General features: G+C 38.5%; 1 protein-coding gene across 1 annotated transcript in view; it reads right to left on the bottom strand.

Moving 5' to 3' along the window:
* COL15A1 (collagen type XV alpha 1 chain) overlaps positions 1 to 16,946 on the bottom strand; it is a 115,199-nt gene that overhangs the window by 18,881 nt on the left and 79,372 nt on the right. Inside the window, exons 14-24 of the mRNA XM_026046158.1 lie at positions 16,400 to 16,435; positions 13,549 to 13,611; positions 12,526 to 12,561; positions 12,349 to 12,432; positions 8,663 to 8,728; positions 7,268 to 7,303; positions 6,142 to 6,204; positions 4,958 to 5,035; positions 4,819 to 4,854; positions 171 to 224; positions 29 to 88 (exon numbers count right to left, since the gene is read on the bottom strand). Coding sequence (XP_025901943.1) covers positions 29 to 88; positions 171 to 224; positions 4,819 to 4,854; positions 4,958 to 5,035; positions 6,142 to 6,204; positions 7,268 to 7,303; positions 8,663 to 8,728; positions 12,349 to 12,432; positions 12,526 to 12,561; positions 13,549 to 13,611; positions 16,400 to 16,435 — 612 coding nt within the window. The remainder of the gene's footprint in view (positions 1 to 28; positions 89 to 170; positions 225 to 4,818; positions 4,855 to 4,957; positions 5,036 to 6,141; positions 6,205 to 7,267; positions 7,304 to 8,662; positions 8,729 to 12,348; positions 12,433 to 12,525; positions 12,562 to 13,548; positions 13,612 to 16,399; positions 16,436 to 16,946) is intronic.

The following is a 16,946-nucleotide window of genomic DNA, read 5'->3' as shown; positions in this document are numbered from 1 at the left end:
TAATTTGCAATATATAAGAAGAACTCACATGTAACGCTTCGCCTCGTTCACCTTTCACTCCTCTCATTCCATTCAGTCCTGGGCGGCCCTGAAATAGGTAGAAATAGTTTAGCATGCCTACAGAAGCAGCTGATCTAACTTTATTCCCCTTTAGAGAGCTTAATACATACTGGGCGTCCTGGGAAACCAAGTTCTCCTTTGGGTCCAGCAGGTCCTACTGGTCCCTGGACAGAAAAGAAAGTGTGATGATGGAGAAGAAGAATAAAATAAAATAAATTTTAAATAGAACAAAATTGTGACATATGTTTGATTATTTAGAAAGGATACCATAGTCACAGCCACACTTTCAGTCTGTGATATTCTACAGACAACACACAAAATGTGCTCTCTACTCGTATTTCCAAGGGATCTTAGAAACTGAGGTATGCATACAAAAGTGAACTTGGAAGAAGATTGGTCCTCTGAAAGAAGTATGAATTCTCAGCCATTTATGGGGTGTAAAATTCAAAACTGAGCTGCCAGGCATCAAAGTATAAAGGAAAGCTAAATGAATTAACCAACAGAAAAATGGAAATCTCTCGTAGATATATAAAGGATGCTTTATATATTTGCTCTTCTGTTTTACATTTTTTTTCTAAATATTTTTGTGTCAGAGCCTGTGAGAAAATGCCTGTACACCAATCTAAGACTTTGCAGATCACCGAATGACCACATACTTCCTGCCATCTTTGGTACAAGGATTTACCGTGCTACTAGTTGAAGCGGAGATGATTCTTCTTTACACAAGGATAACCTATTTGCCAATATTAACTGATAAAAGAGACCACAAAAAGAAGGGGCAAGCAGGTCCCTTAGGAAAAGCAGTCCAGGATGATGGGTGCTCCACAGTTTGGTATTTACAAGCATGTTATCTTTAAACAGCCAGAAAGTGAGTGGGTTTACAAAGCAGTAAACCAGAGGAAAACCACAAGATTTCGTCCTGCTGCCAGCTTCCCAAGGCTCAACAAAACCACCAGAGTCTAAGCAGTCTCTTTATAAATGCGTCAACCTTTCTGGTTTCATTTTCGTTATTTTTCAGCCTGGTGAAATGCTGAGGGATACCTCCCACTTGGCATTATCGGTGTTCTGTTTTTTAGCTTCAGCAGTGATTGATAGTCACAGTCATGTTTAGGACTATGGATAGAAGACAAAAGGTGAAGACTTCATGTGTGGGGGGGGTTGCATAAAATCTGAAAATGATACTTCAAATACCTAAAACAATTGCAGGTTTAATAGTCTGTTTACAGATCTCATGTACATGCCTCTCATAGGCGAGAATTTATATGTTGAATCCTGAGAAATTACTGTGCTTTCAGTGCATTTACTGTAAGAAAGCTACTATTGATACCTGCAATATGGTGGTTAATGCAGATCTATCCTGACAGAAGAAAGACTGGGAATTGCACCACCTACAACAATTCAGGTATGTCACTTTACGTCACCAACTTTTGTTGGCATCATAACTACTACTTCAAAGGATGACTAGCAAATACTTGAAAAACAAGAGGAACTCCTCATTTTGTCAGTCACTTCACTAATTAGGAATGTAGAGACTGAGAAGGAATAGAAGATGAAAAAAAGGAAGGAGTGAAAGAAATCAAATCAGAAGTAAGGAGGTGAAAAGAGACTGTGAGGAAAGACAAAAAGAACTGAAGAAAAGAAAACTAATGATCTGCAAAATCTGACAAGGATCCATGAAAATGGTCTAGATACATAAATCATTTCTGCTATTTCTCTACTTAGCTCCAAGACCAGAATTCCTTATTTCCCTCATTTGTCTGCCTACTTAGGCATATCAACAGCAGTATTGAGAACAGTGTTGATATAATTTCTGACTATTTTTGCTCCTTTCATTTTGCTTCACCTAGCTGAAGTACATATTTTGGTTGAGAAGCTACAACCGCCCTCACACAGTGCTGACAGCAGAGTCTTTTCAAAGAGCGCTCTGCATGGTTGCACTGAAGCCTTGGGGCCCATCTGGCAAGGACCAGAAGAACTGCTTGGTTCCCAGCTATGAACAGTGCACAGCATGAAGCTGAACTTAGAGTCACTTTGCTTTTTCCTATTTCTAATAGAATCACTACCGAGAGGTCACAGGGCAGCATTACAGCTCAGCCAACCAGCGTTCTGTAGAAATACTGTGCAGTAAACCCCCTAAAACACCTCATGCTCAAAGTCTGTGACAGCAAGAAGAGGAGCTTTTCATGTGTTGTTCCTACTGCGGAACAAGGGAATGAGCACCCACTCCCTCTGACCTGTCTTTCCATGATTTAAGGATACAGGGGATGTGGGTTGCTTCAGAGGAAGATGCAGATAGGGTCAAACTAGATTAGTGTCCCTAGTTAGTATACTAAAAATCAATACCTATACATTTTGGGGTTATCTACCCATAGATTTCAGTATGTTTTGCAAAATTAAGAATATTGCCTTCACTCTACACTTGAGGGAAGAGAAGCCTGATTTGCATGAGGCAACTCAGCAAGCCTGTGACAGAACTGAGTCATCTTATTCAGAGTCCAATGCTGTAGTCCTGGCATCAGGGCATATAGGAAGTGTGGATAAGTTAAGAGCTAAAAAGATCCCAAGGAATATTTCGTGTGCTTAGAATTTTGCATCTCATCTGATAACAGAATCTTGATGAAAGAATAACCTCTAGATTTAAATACCAGTGTCTCACCAATCCATTTTCTGAATTAAGTCATTGCCAAACTGATGGAGTTATCATTTACATTTAAATCTTTTTGTCTCAAGCTGGTGTTTATGTAATATTATTTAATTGAAAAATGATCTACATTCATGGAAAATATATTGGAAGATTTATGCATCAAACTGAAGTTGATACTCTAGTACTTTGCAATTAGCAGCTGCCATTAACAAAAAAAAAAAAACCAAAAAAAAAACCAAACAAAGCAAGATGCATTTCAGAATGAATTAAAGGAGAAGTAAAATTAAAGATTATATAACCTCAAATTGAATATTGTTCAACAGCACTTCCATGTATATTTTTATCATGTCAAAAATGATGACTGCATTAAATATGAAATTCAGGAATGGAATCTGAGGATCTCAGGAATCCGAGGCTTAGCAACCAAGATGATAAGAATGAGGCTTTTTGCTTATTCATTTAAATAAAGAGAAACCTCTTGTGCTGTGCTGAAGCCACACTCCCTGTTTCCTGCGTCAAGACTGCAGCCCTCTTCTGACAAATGTTTCCCAAAATTTTGGAAACTAGTCTCTGAACTCATTCTGTCTCTCATGGCACAAAGGAACAATGAGAGTTTCCAGTTATCTCAGAGCCGATCTAGGGCTAGGGCTTTAAAGTGGAAAAGAACCACTGACATCCTAACTATGGCATTTTATATTCCCGGGCCCTGATCAAGCATGCTGCAGTATACACATTATTGTTGCACAAGATACCCACCAATGGCAAAGGGGGTTTTACTATTGGGCAATACTAAAATGAATCATCACTATCAGCAGCATTGATCAAACTGAGTAATTACGGACTAAGAACATCAAGATTTGTGTTTTCCTGTGTGACCAAGGAGACTGAGTGATAGACAACACAAAATTTTGATCAGACTTTGTGCCCTTTATCATGGAAAGATCTAGATTTAAAGTTGAGGTGAAATAACTAGGAAAAAAAATCCTAGACTCAGCTATTTACTCCTAAGTTTGTCAATGTTATCAGGGCTGAAGACACAGCAAAATTTTATGTAATCTCATGTCTCAGGTCCTGCCTAGCAGTGAGAACAAAAGCAGCTGCCCTGAGATCTCTGCTCTCTTTTCTGAACATGAAGGATGAAAACAGCATTTCACAATCCCCTCACAGTACTATGAGTAGATACCTGGAAGTCTCAATCAAGACTTCTTTGGCAAATAGATTCTTTTTGGCTTTTAGGTTTTTGGGGAAAATTACATTCTAGGTGATATACAGACTGTTTCACTACTGCAAAGATAAGAAGAGGCCCAGTGCTCTTAGTATCACTTAAATACTCACAAAACCAGCCTTAGCACCATCCTAGGGTCCTCTGAACATGAACTCTTGAAACTACTGACATCCATTGCCTCAATGTCAGCTGTTTTTACTGAAATGGCAGTGGCCTGTAATCTTTTATAGTCTTAAGCTTTTGGAGATCGTTCATTACATTTTTCTGACTTAGGCAGTCCACCCACTTCTGTTTATTATGACAGCTTCCTTAACGTGCAAATGCTCATGTGCTTTCACTAGTGTGAAAAACAGATTGAATTGAACTTGAATTGCAGTTGGACAGTTCAGCACAACAGTCTGAGCAGGAAGAGGAACTGACAGAACAAAGTCTTAAGACAGGTTATGAGTGCCAAATTCCCCTGCAGCATTATCACTGAATGCACTGCTGTCAAGGACTTCCTTTAAATCACCTTGTCTATACGCTCAACTATATTAAGCTGCATTTCAGACAGTAGAAGACAGCAGTTAGAGTCCCCCTCTATCAGTTTGTAAGTCGTGTAAGATCATAACTTTCAAGATATTTCACTGTTGACCTAAAAAAAGATATATTTGTATGACCTGAATTTAAATCCCCAGTCAATTAGTAATTTACAGTACCACATATATACCAACCACATTTTTTTCTAAAGGACATTGACTGTCCTTAAACATGAGTATTACTTAAGCACAAATACTTCACTTCTGTTCAGAAGTAAAGACAAGCTAAGACTCTCTTGCATTTGGTAATATCTGTATAACCAAACCAAACGGAAAAACAATCCACTCAGCTTCAGACAGTTTTCTCTTACCATTGGTCCCGCCTGTCCTACTGCTCCAGCTTCTCCCTGTTAGAGATAAACACACAGATGACAGAGGGAATCTATGCAAAATCTAGCAGAGGTTGCTGGCAACATGGTGGCCAAGGAACACAAAGCAGTGTTAGCTCACCTTCTGTCCTTTTCTTCCTAATAATTCAGTTAAAGATCCATCAGCAGCAACGAGAGCTCCTGGTTCTCCCTTTTCACCCTGCAATTATCAAAGTATTTTACAGCTGTCAGTGAAGCAGCAAATGTTGAAGCAGCAATGCTGCTGTTCAAAGTGTGACAGATTAGTCAGATAAAACCACTATAATGTGAAATTGGTATGCAGCTTCACTCTTCTTCTTGTGGTTATTTATCCTTAGCATAATCTGGTGTTCTCACCTCGTAATCAGCCTGAGGCACATCATGTCACTGGTGTGTTTAATGTAATGACCGCACAGTTTTGCATTGTTGCCAGTAGGGACTTCACTGGTATTAAGGTTGAGCTTGATGATTTTACACACTTGGTAAAACAACAGGAATCCTTGTGCCAAAACAGGGCTGGCATTTCTGGGCTGGGATGTTTCTTCCTAAGCACCGAAGCTGATGTTCATCTACAATCTCATTTCAAACTGCAATTAACCATTCCCAAACCTGTATTACTTGTGAGAAAGTGACGTCAACTACTTACAAACATACACACAAAAAAGAGGAAAGTGATTTGTTTCTCTTATCACCAAGACTGTAATAATTTGTCCTTCTTTCCTGCCTCCTTCAGCGGGAGGAGAAGGGGAAAAGAATGAAACAACAATTGTGCTATTTACAAAACAGAATTAGTCGTATCTTGGCAGTGCTATGGTGTAAACCTGATAGCGTAGAAAGAAGAGAAAGAATCTGGAGGAAAGAGTTCCCCAGGTCTTACACTTTCTTTGGGAACAGAAACACTGCAATATGCTTCTGTAGGCAAAGCCCTTTGCGCTAAGGCAGGAGGAGGAAAAGATCATCCCTATATATTTGGCCTTTCAGTTAGGATCCCAGGCTGTCAGCACAGATGATCAGCTTGCAAGAAAAGGTCACCTCATGTTTAATGTTTATGCAGACTTATTCCGATAAGTGCACACTGCATTGCAGAATTTCCATACTGGGACCGAACGCCAGCTCTCAGCAAGATACCAAGGTATTTTGTTTAGTGCACTTTCAACTTTGATTTAGAAAAATTTTCACATAAATTTATTAACAGCCTAGTCCCTATCAAAATCAAAACTATAAAACTCGCAATGACACCAAATATTTGTTGGCAGTTTACACTTTTCCCTACTCATTTTCTCTTACCCGTTGTCCTTTAGGTCCTTGAAGTCCAGGTAAGCCAGTATCTCCTTTTGGTCCCCGAGGGCCCTAAGTAAAAATAATTACATAAATAAACCTGTGGTGCGATCTACCTGAGAATATAGAGCTGGGCCATTTAAATAGATCTAATTTTAAATAGGTGGAATGTTAAATTTTGAACTTTAAATCATTGTGATTGTAATCTAAATAAATTTTAAAACTAGATTGCTGTGTTTATTACCTAAATCAAACATTGATTGGGAGAATCTGTTAAAAACAACAAAATGAATGCCCTGGTGTTTTTCACCAATGTAGAAGATTCACACATTCATGGATGCAAAAATGCAAACATTAGCAAAAGTGGAAATTCAGCCTAAAATTCTGTTATTTCCTCCCTCCTGTATTCTCTCTCACTTCATTCAGCCGGACTGAATTTCAGAATTTCTGAAAGTACAGTTTTAAGGAACTGTTATTTTTTTGTTTTCTCTAAAACATAGATTTTATGTATGGAAAGAAAAAAAAGATTTTTTTTTTTATCTTATGTGAAGAAAACATTTGGCTCAGGTCAGAATTTCACTCATCGAGAATCAAATTCAAGTTTACATGATTTCTACATTAGCCAAGAGGTAGAGAAAGAGCTGAGGTAAGAACAAGAATGGTACTTTTTTATCTGTAGAAATTCTTTCAATGACAGAGAGTATAAATTCATTGAATCACTTTCTCAATCTTACAAACTCATTTTTAACTAAAACTATTTTGCTTACTTTTTTTTTTTTTTGTTTGGTTTCCAGTGCAGTCTACAATAAGCAGGACTCAGTAAACAACCTTCTGTAGAACTTCAGGCAATTTGCCAGCATTTTGTCAACATCATTTATCAGCTTTCCCAGCTTTTTTCTGAGTTAGGCAATAGAGAAAGGATCCTGAGATCTTGTGCCTACATCTAAACAGCAGTAAGGTCTTAACATTGAGTTCATTTTTATCACAGCCATAATATGCTATTGACTGTATAAACACCCTATGTTCTCCCATATGACAGTTTATCAGATTTTGTATTAATTCTATACTACATAAATGTTAAAATATTAAGTACATTCAAGAATATGTATTTTAATCCCAGGAACATAATACTTACAGGAAATCCTGGTAGACCTGGCTTGCCATCTGGCCCCTGAAAAATGTACAAACCCCCATACAAACACAAATTACGGATTTGAAAAACAGAGTGGAATTTACATGTACCTCCTAAGCGGTGAATATTAACTGATTTATTATATTAACTGGAAGAATTTCTTTCGGCTAGTGGTAGCTTGAAAACTATCCACAGTGCCCTGATACATTTTTTGGTTTGTTTTATTTTTTTCTGGGACTTCTCAAACTTAAGGGACAGGAAAAGCAGAAGAAAGGTGACATTTTCCGCATATCAAACACATATAATTTCCATCATAACTCAGTCTTTGAGTCTTTTCTAGTGTCCATCACAGGGAACAGAGTAGTCCTCTCGACCTTGGCCACTGAGCTACTGGCTCTCTGTGGATGACAAAATTCTATCCACTAGATTGTGTGTAGAACATTTCACTATGTTGGCTATGTAGAGTCACTTCTGTTAGAAGATGCACACATTCTGGTCTTCCTTGTTTCAACAAGAAGTGAAGATGAGGAGGAGAACTGGGCTTACTTTTTGAGTTTACCTAGCATATAAATTAAGCATGAAAGTAGATAAAACACACAAACAAAACTCTGCAAATGGAACTGTTTGTGAAGCATGATGCTTAGCTTTAGGGAGTAAAATTTTGCAAAGGAAAATATATTTTTTTTTATCCGGCCACTTACACTATAAGTTTGCTTAGACTAGATAGCAAAAAGAAGATAAGTTTCTCTGTGGACCTATCCCTAGGAATTTGAAACCAGTACCAAGAAACATCCAGAATTTCAGATATTTGACTGAACTGTGACAAAATCCTGTCTGCAAAGCAGAGCTTGAAATTTCACACCTGTGGTTCTCCCATGAAATTTTCAGCTTTACATACCCAACTCTGATTGCTGTGAGACAAAACTCATACTCTGGAGCTTTGCATTCTTAATCATAGATTTAATAGAAGTCTTTTATATATATATATATATATACATATACACACACACACACACACATATATAATAAAACATTTCATGACTTGAAAAACAAGAGAAAAAATGGAAGGAAAATGCAACATAAATCTGTGTCCCTATTTTGGCATCAGTTCCATTTCTGTCATTTGGAACATATAGTTCAGATCCAGAGCCAAGTCAATCTCCTCAGCTGTTTTCTTCAATACAATTAATTCATACAAGATGAATACAATTCATTACTCATATAAGATTCATTTCTGCTGTTTTGCACTTCTGCACAGCTTCTTGCAAGTTAGTGGGAGCTACACACACATATCTGAGGCATATTAACTGGTACTGGTTGATGGTACCGAATGGTACTCAGAAGGAGAAACTGAAGACAGAGCAAGTCTGAACATTTAATAAAGCAGCATATACTCACTGGGGGCCCAACCAATCCTTTAATTGCAGTCGAATTAAAAATTCCATCTGTATCATTCAGTAGTAGCTAGAAAGATAGATAAGGAACAGATTATTTCAAGTGTTAAATCAGTTATTTGGAGTAGACATACATTTCTGGAAATGCACACACAACTAAAACATCCTGTTTTGTACCTATGGGTAGAAGAAATATGAATGAGGCAACAAAGAATGGTCTCTATAATTGATTTTGCTATGCAACTGGTGCTTGTGTTACATTTTGAATGTAAAGGTCTCTTGAGCACTTTAAAACTTTCATGAACTCAGTCTCACAAAACACTAGCCAGACAGGTCCCTCTGAATAGCAGCCCTATCCTCCAGAACATTGACCACGCCTCAAATTTGGTGACTGCAGATTTGTTTAGAGCGCTCTCCATCACATCATCCAGGTTGTTAATGAAGACATTTAACAGACATTTCTGGTTTAAGTAGGTTTAAGTACTCATCCATTATAATTAAGGATGATATATGTCTCATATTGATGTTGTAAGTGAAAAGAGATACTTACTCCATTTTTTTCTAGTTGTTCATTTCATCTCTTACACCCAACAGTTTCCTTTATTGTGTGTTAATCTAACCTTCTTTTGGATTCAGAAATACTGACTCCCCATAAAGCTTTGAACTAATCCACTTGTTTGGCAGATAAGTCACTCTATCCATTTCAGCTTTAGGTTTGCTGTACAGCAGTGCATTCCCATTAAGCAAAAAGAAAATGTCTCCAGGGTTTCTCTGTAGGTGCCAGGGGGTTCCATGAAGTACATGAATAAGCATGTTGTCACTAGGGGATTGTGAAATCTGCCTATCTCCTCTGCATCTAAGTAAATCCCGATCAATGCCATCAGATCATGACCCTTTGTAACACCTCTTAGGAATGCAGGTATTAACTTTGGAGCTATCCCTTTTTTGAGCACGAGACTTGACCAAACGATCCCCAAGGTGCCTTCTAATGTTAAGCACCTGAATAGCAGTTTTCTAATCTGGAATGTGAGGAAGGACACAACAGAGGACAGACTGGATCGGTCACATCTAGTCTTACTCACGGCATCTCAAGTATGGCAGCTTGTGGTCAGCTTTCTTATTTTGAGGTTCTGTGGGCTTCATGATTTACGTAGATGAAAGTTGTTACCCTTCAGTCTGTGCTGCTACCTACTCCCTGTCCTCACATGCTACAGATGACTCTATAAAACTATCACTGAAACAATCAGAAAACAGTCTAAGTTCTACTATCACCACTTGAGCACCTAGCCTGCATGAGCTCTCCAATGAATTGCTCCTGGGTAGCAAATACCTCCAGTTCCACTACATTCCAGGCCCTACGTGTCCCAGGGAGGGAGCAGGATGTGAGCTACTGCTTTAATGACAGTAGTAGCAGAATCCTGCTGCTGCCATTGTTCTGCTTTATCTATAGCTGGTGGCAGAATTCCAGCAGCCCTGCGCTTAAACAGTCTTTTCTGTATGGAATTACTCAGTACTCATTCTGTCTGGGCTCAACCCAAACTGTCCTGAAGTCAGTGGAAAGAATCCCAAAGATTTTGTTGCACTTGAGACCAAGCACTTCTTATATCTTATAACTAGAGTTTAGCTGCAAATAGAAACTGTGACTGAGAGTCAGTAAAGCTTATTGAGTTACATTGTGCTGAAAAATACATGAAAATGTATGGTACAAACCCTATGTTTTGGGGAAAAAAAAGATCATTTGGAAAAAAAGGCCTTTTCAGCCTGCTCCAGGTATGTAGTTATTTACCTCCCATTTTGGATGTGTAAACAGCTTTGATAGCAACAGTGCAGAAGTGTAACTTTTCAACACTGCACATCAGAAAGTGTTGACTACACAGTAAAGACAACTCTTTCCATCTTTTCTTCACTGTCATAGAGATGAAGAAACAATTATTTTCTAGTATGACTTGTCTACATGGATTCTAAGCACACTTTCATCCTCCTATGAAAGGAGCACAAATATTCCACTATTATAAATACAGAAAGAACGCAGGTAGATTAGTCTTTCTTCAGGACTTCCATTTACTTCTTGTACTTAAACTACAAATGAAAAATGGCAACCAGAAATATATATTTTTTAGTTTACTTTTAATAAAGTCACTTTATTTCTATACAGTGCTCAACTACTGTGATGTGGTAAAAGCCCAGAAGCAATTGATGTGGTTTACACTTTCATCTATTGCATACATGAAAATGCTCAAAATATGAGAATTGAGTTCTCATATTATATTTCTCAAAATATGAGGTTGGGCTACAATAAAGCATCCTATGTGGATATCCATAATGGATAGGTTTTGAAGCATATGAGGACAGGTAGCATTTGCTGTAACCCTGCGCAATACCTATGTGCAACAAATGTACACAAAGCCAAACAATCATCTTCAAAAAGTTCACCTTACTTCATAAAAGAGCCTACTTCTTAAGCTCTAAGGTAGTTAGAGAAGGATGCATTCTGGTTAGTAATGCAGATGTAGTGGAGAACATCCGACTATAGAATCATAGTATCACAGTTTTACACCACATCTCTGCCACTTGGCCGCCTTTTCCCCTCAAGATTATTGAGAAAATTGCCAGAAACTCCAACAGAAACATTGCAAGAGCTAGTAACAGTCTCACTTTGAGCAAGCGTTTGAACTAAATGAACTTCAAAAGTTCTTTCCAGGCAATATTTCTGTGATTCTGTACCTCTGTTCATCCAAGACCTTAGAGCCACATTTCTGATGACATTTGCACATGACAAAGTAAGAAGAAACCAAACAAACTCCTTTGGGACTATTACATGATCTATGGGATGTCAAGTTGTGCTTTATTTGCTATTACATGTGGAAGCCTAAGTAGAAGCCTTTTATCAACAGAAAATGTAATGTACAAGTCAGCTTTCCTGTAATGTCTGTGTCCAACCACAGAAATGTAGATTTCTCTGGTAGCCTGGTATTTTCAGTCTTTGTAATCAGAAGTAATTTCTGACTATAGTTATGTGCAGTATTATGAGGAATCTGCCTGGCTAGGAATCCCCAGCTCTCAAACATAAAGAGATTGTCATATCAGGATCTCATATTAAGACAACTACCTAAGATTTTTGTTGTCAGTTTGAAATGAGTGCTAACTAGTACTGCTTTTGGAAAGGCTCATGTATATAAATCTGTGCACATATATGTGCAGCAAAGGACATAGTTTGTATGAACACTGAGCATTTTACCCTTTGATGCTTCTAGTTATTGCTTCCACAGCAAAGGCTGTGGCTCTTTGTAGAGTGTAAAGTGGATATCCATCAGAGAGTACAAGGGGCTGCATCTCCCTCCTATATACTGGTGCACTTCAGATGCCTTGTTTTGTTCCCAGTTTTGTATTTCTTAGCTGATTTTTATTTAACTTTCACAACTCCTGCAGAATCAAGTGTAGAGTTCAAGAGAAGCTCTCAATATCACTCCACGATTCTATTAAGTTCTTTACCCATTTTCCTTCCTACTTCATCTTCTCAAGATGTATCTGTTTGATTTAGAGACATATTGAGATATTTTATTTTGAGGAGTGGATTTATAACCTGAATATCAACACTAGAATTTCCAAATTACCATTTAGCTAACTGCTTGTATCATCTTCATTTCAAGCTAAGTTATAAGACCTTTGATTCTCAACAACCATACGTACCTCAGGTATACCTATGATTGGTCCTGGTGGTCCAGGTGGTCCAGGTGGACCCACTATACTAGTCCCATCCTGTCCTGGTTCACCCTATTTCAAGAGCATTACAGATAGAAAGCACATTTAATAAACAATACATTTCAAGTAGGTTTCTCAACAAGAATGAAATCCATGCAATCTCACCTGAGGTCCTGGGTCACCCTTCTCCCCTTTTGGGCCCTACGTATGAAAATAAAAACAAATTTAACTGATTTAAAAAGAAAACATTAGAAAATAGATTCTCTAATTTTACAAAATGTAGTAAGCACTAGCACGGATCCTCTCCATCAAACTACAGAAAGTTTCACCTGATTTCATCTCATATACTCTGAGGATCTGAAGTTTGAAAATGGTGCTACTACCTTTGACAGAGCTCATGAATGACAAGGAGCAGAAAAACAACACTTCACTAGTAAGAGTTTAACTCAGCAAACTCCTTCACAGAATCATCGAATCATTATGGTTGGAAAATACCTTCAAGATCATCAAGTCCAACCAGAAGCCCTTCAACACCATAGCTGTTAAATCATGCCCCTAAGTGCCCCATCTACACATTTCTTGAACACTATAAGGGATGGTAACTCCATCACTTCCCTGGGCAGTCTGTCCCAATGCTTGGCCACTTTTCCTATATAGAAATTTTTCCTAATATGTAACCTGAACCTCCCTTAGCACACCTTAAGGCAGTTCACTGAAATCAGCTATCCCTGGCTGCTGCTTCCTGCATTGGTATTAACCACCCTAATTGTGTCTGGGATTGCTCAGTGGGCTAGGGAAGAGGCAGAAGGGAGGGAAGGAGCAGCAGGATGTTCTGGCTAAAGGTCCCTGGGATTCCTGCTCAGGAGAAATACATTAAAATCAAGCTTGTTGGCTTGCCTCTAATTAAAATCAGAGTTTATTTCTAAATAATTAAAAACAAAAGGAGCTCTGAAAAGTTTGTACCACCCTTGGGGATGTAGGCAGCACTCTTTGCTAGTGAGGCATGCAGGGAAGACTCTTCTCCTATATCCTGAGCCTCAGATAACTGCTCCAAGTTAAGTAGGACAAACCCAGGCTCAGCTCTCCACAGAGTAAAAACAGGTGCTGTGAGTATTGCAGATAATCCTTGAGACATGAGTTTGAGAGCCAGTCTGTTAGATGATCACAGACTAAAACAGCACAACTCACCACTGCTCCAGGACGCCCAGCGATGCCAGGAAAACCTGGTCTTCCATTTGTACCTGGCATTCCCTACCAAAACAGAAATACTATTATTCAATTGAAATTGTGCTCACAGAATCACAAAATGGTTAAGGTTGGAAGGGACCTCTAGAGATCATCTAGTCCAGCCCCCTGCTCCAGCAGGGACACCCAGAGCACAGGGCACAGGGCTCCTGGGTGGTTTTGAACCTCCAGAGAAGGAGACTCCACAACCTCCCTGGGCAGCCTGTGCCAGGGCTCTCTCATGCTCACAGGAAAGAAGTTCCTCCTCACATGCAGTGTTTAGTCTCATATAAGCAGGACTACACCACTCTGGGAGGGACACAGGATGCAAGAAGTAGAGAGCATCATATCAAAAAAGGTGTAGAAGAGTTAATTCACAGTGTAGCTAAACTGATTGAACACCTTGCCACAAGATGCCACTAAAAGTTTTGCATGAGCTCCATGGCAGACATCAAGTTCATGCCAAAGGCACCTATGGATATTTCTAATACAGAAACCATCTCTGTCTGAGGAGTTCCCTATGTCACAAAATGAAAGACTGTGAGGGTAACTCAAGGCAATCATAATGTAAAATTTGCCCTTTTCTAGGATCATATTGTATCTAAGCATCTGCTTTTGGTCACTGATAGAGATAGAAAATTAAACTTGATGGATCTGACCCAATAAAACGACTGGGAATTCTCTAATACTCTGCAGTAGTAGAACAGAGCTTTAAAGCATAAGTCAAATGGCCTTTTCTGCTGCATTTTTGGTGTGATGGAAGAAATTCAAATTAAGCATTCCTAAGACTCAAAATCTTTTCTTTTGCCTCACTACAAAATCACCAGCATAAAAATGTGTCTCTCATTGAGAACAGATTTCCTCTATTATGCCTATTTTTTTATGTAATCAGCAAAACATGTGGCTCAGCAATAAATATGCAGTTTATTAAGATAAAATGTAATTTTAGAAACCTTCTAATTTTCACTTTACAGACAATTGAAGCATAAAAGTTACCTCTGAAAGCTAAGAGGATCTAGGTACCGGAGTGACTTGTAAAATGAATTTCAGTTTCTTCAGTGCTTCTATCTATTATTAGGTTTAGGACTGTCATTAGTTTTTCTATCTGAGGATTAAAGAGCTAGATTATATTTTTAGAAAAAATACTACAGTCACACCACTCACAATATCTGCAAGCTTTTCAAATGTGTCTGTCACATGAATAGTAATAATTACTCAAACACCGACCACAGAACAAAGCAGTTGCAGAAATAATAACTCAAGTAAGAAACTAATATATAAACTCAGATTATTTTAAAAAAAGGTTTTAAAACAATTGTACAATGCATAAATGCATCAGATTAACATGCTGACAGTTATCTCTGTGAAATGGTAAAATTCAAAATATGTATAGCAGATGGAATTTATGGGAAGCAGAGTCCTGTTGTATTGTTGTTGTTGTGTTTGTTTTTTTAATAAACAAGCAGATGCTGTTAGAAGGGTATAATAATACTCTCGTAAATATTCAGCATGCAGAAGGGTCAATTCATAGTAGCTTGTCTCACAGAGCAAATTTTGATTTCAGTGCTGCCTCACATTATTTTTTATTTTATTTTATTTTATTTTATTTTATTTTATTTTATTTTATTTTATTTTATTTTATTTTATTTTATTTTATTTTATTTTATTTTATTTTTAATTAATCTTATTTTACCCTAGCACCACCCTCTGCTGGCTTATTTCTCCTCCAGGCACCCAAGTCACTCAGTGAGAGCAAAAGCCATATGAACTTATGTAGCAGCTTTGGCTTTGCGTCCAGGAGGAGCCCAGTTCAGGCTATATAGGGATGCTGATGGGGAAGAATGGAGAGGAAGGCCCTGGCTTCAGCACTAACCCGGTGTTAACCAGGATAAATACCCTGCTTTCCACCCTGAAGAGATTTCATGGTTAGCAGCTATGCTGATTCAGAGCAGCAGGTTGAACTTCCACTCAACACAGGCACGGTTGGCATTGGAAGGAGTTAGACAACTAGGACAAACTACAGATTTAAAGATACATGGATGGACATCTGTCTTTCCTAGCAGGATAATGAGGCTCCAGTACCAGACACCCGGAATGCTTGTGGAGCTGCCTTGGAGGTGCTTACGACTACTGAGCAATGAAGCATTGCTGACCTTATCTAGTGCTGGTGACCTCATACTTCAAGTGTGATACTGGATTAGATGACCATAAGAGGGTCCTTCCAACACCTAACCCTGTGCCTCCCGTATGGTTGTGCATGGGGCAGGTAGCCACTTGTGGGCAGGTTCTAGCACACAAATAGGCCACCACAGTAACCTGTGTGCTGAGCACCACATGGGGGTCACGAAGGGCTTCTACGTCCTCTGCATGGCACTGCATGTATCTGCTCTTGTATCACAAAGGTTGTAATGGGGGAATGCCTGGGAACGGAGTGCCAGGTATACACCAGGAGAATGAGGATGAAGAGGCACATGGAACTTTTATGTTTTTTATATAAAACTTGTCGATTTTCCTCTCAATTTTGCAGAAAATGGCCTCAAAACAGCATGGTATTACACATCTGAGCAACTGGGTTTTAAAGGCAATTTTAACTGCATTTTAAACAGAAGTTTAAGCAATGCGTTACACTGGCTGTTGATAATCACAGTTCATCTTAGAAGTGTTTTTCTTTTTTTCTAGAGAAATCTCTCTGGACTTTAATATTCTCACAGTGGTAGAAATGTTCATTATCACCTGAGTGCATAAAAGGAAGGAAGGAAATTAAGAGGAGGAAAGAACTTATTGAATTTTAGATCAAGTTAAATGAATTTCCCACCTTTGAACCTGGCAGGCCAATGTAACCTACTTCACCCTGAAACAGAGACACAGTAGAATTTAAGTATTAAAGTGAACTGTAATTACACATATTCTAAACATGTTACTTTCCATGAAAATAAAAGAACCGAATGGGCAAAATGACTGGTCAAAAGTATAGTATTTTTTCTGTAGAGTCAGGCTTTTGGATTTGGTTCTGAGAGGCTTAACCTCCAGTTGCCACCAACATCTTCTAGTCACTATGCATTACTTTTGCTGAGTTTGTACTAAGCCATATGCCTGAACCTTCTCTTTCCCTGGCTGAAATCTGCATATGGATGCACACCTGTTCCCAAGATCTTCCAAAACCACAGTGATCGTTACTTCACAAGTCACTCACTGTTTTCCTTCAAAAAAGGTAAATAAGTTCTTTCTGAACTTCCACATCCTCCTCCCCTACCAAGGCAGTGTATTACAACGTGAACAACGTGTTGAATACTGCACCTCTATAGCTGTGGTACCGGTTCTGCAGTGCTCTAGCTCTTAGTGGGCAGAATTTCTTGATTTCC

The sequence above is a fragment of the Nothoprocta perdicaria genome, unplaced genomic scaffold (genome assembly GCF_003342845.1).
Source record: "Nothoprocta perdicaria isolate Ctin4 unplaced genomic scaffold, notPer1 scaffold_422, whole genome shotgun sequence".
Taxonomy (NCBI): domain Eukaryota; kingdom Metazoa; phylum Chordata; class Aves; order Tinamiformes; family Tinamidae; genus Nothoprocta; species Nothoprocta perdicaria.
This window is presented reverse-complemented; position numbering and strand designations above follow the sequence as displayed.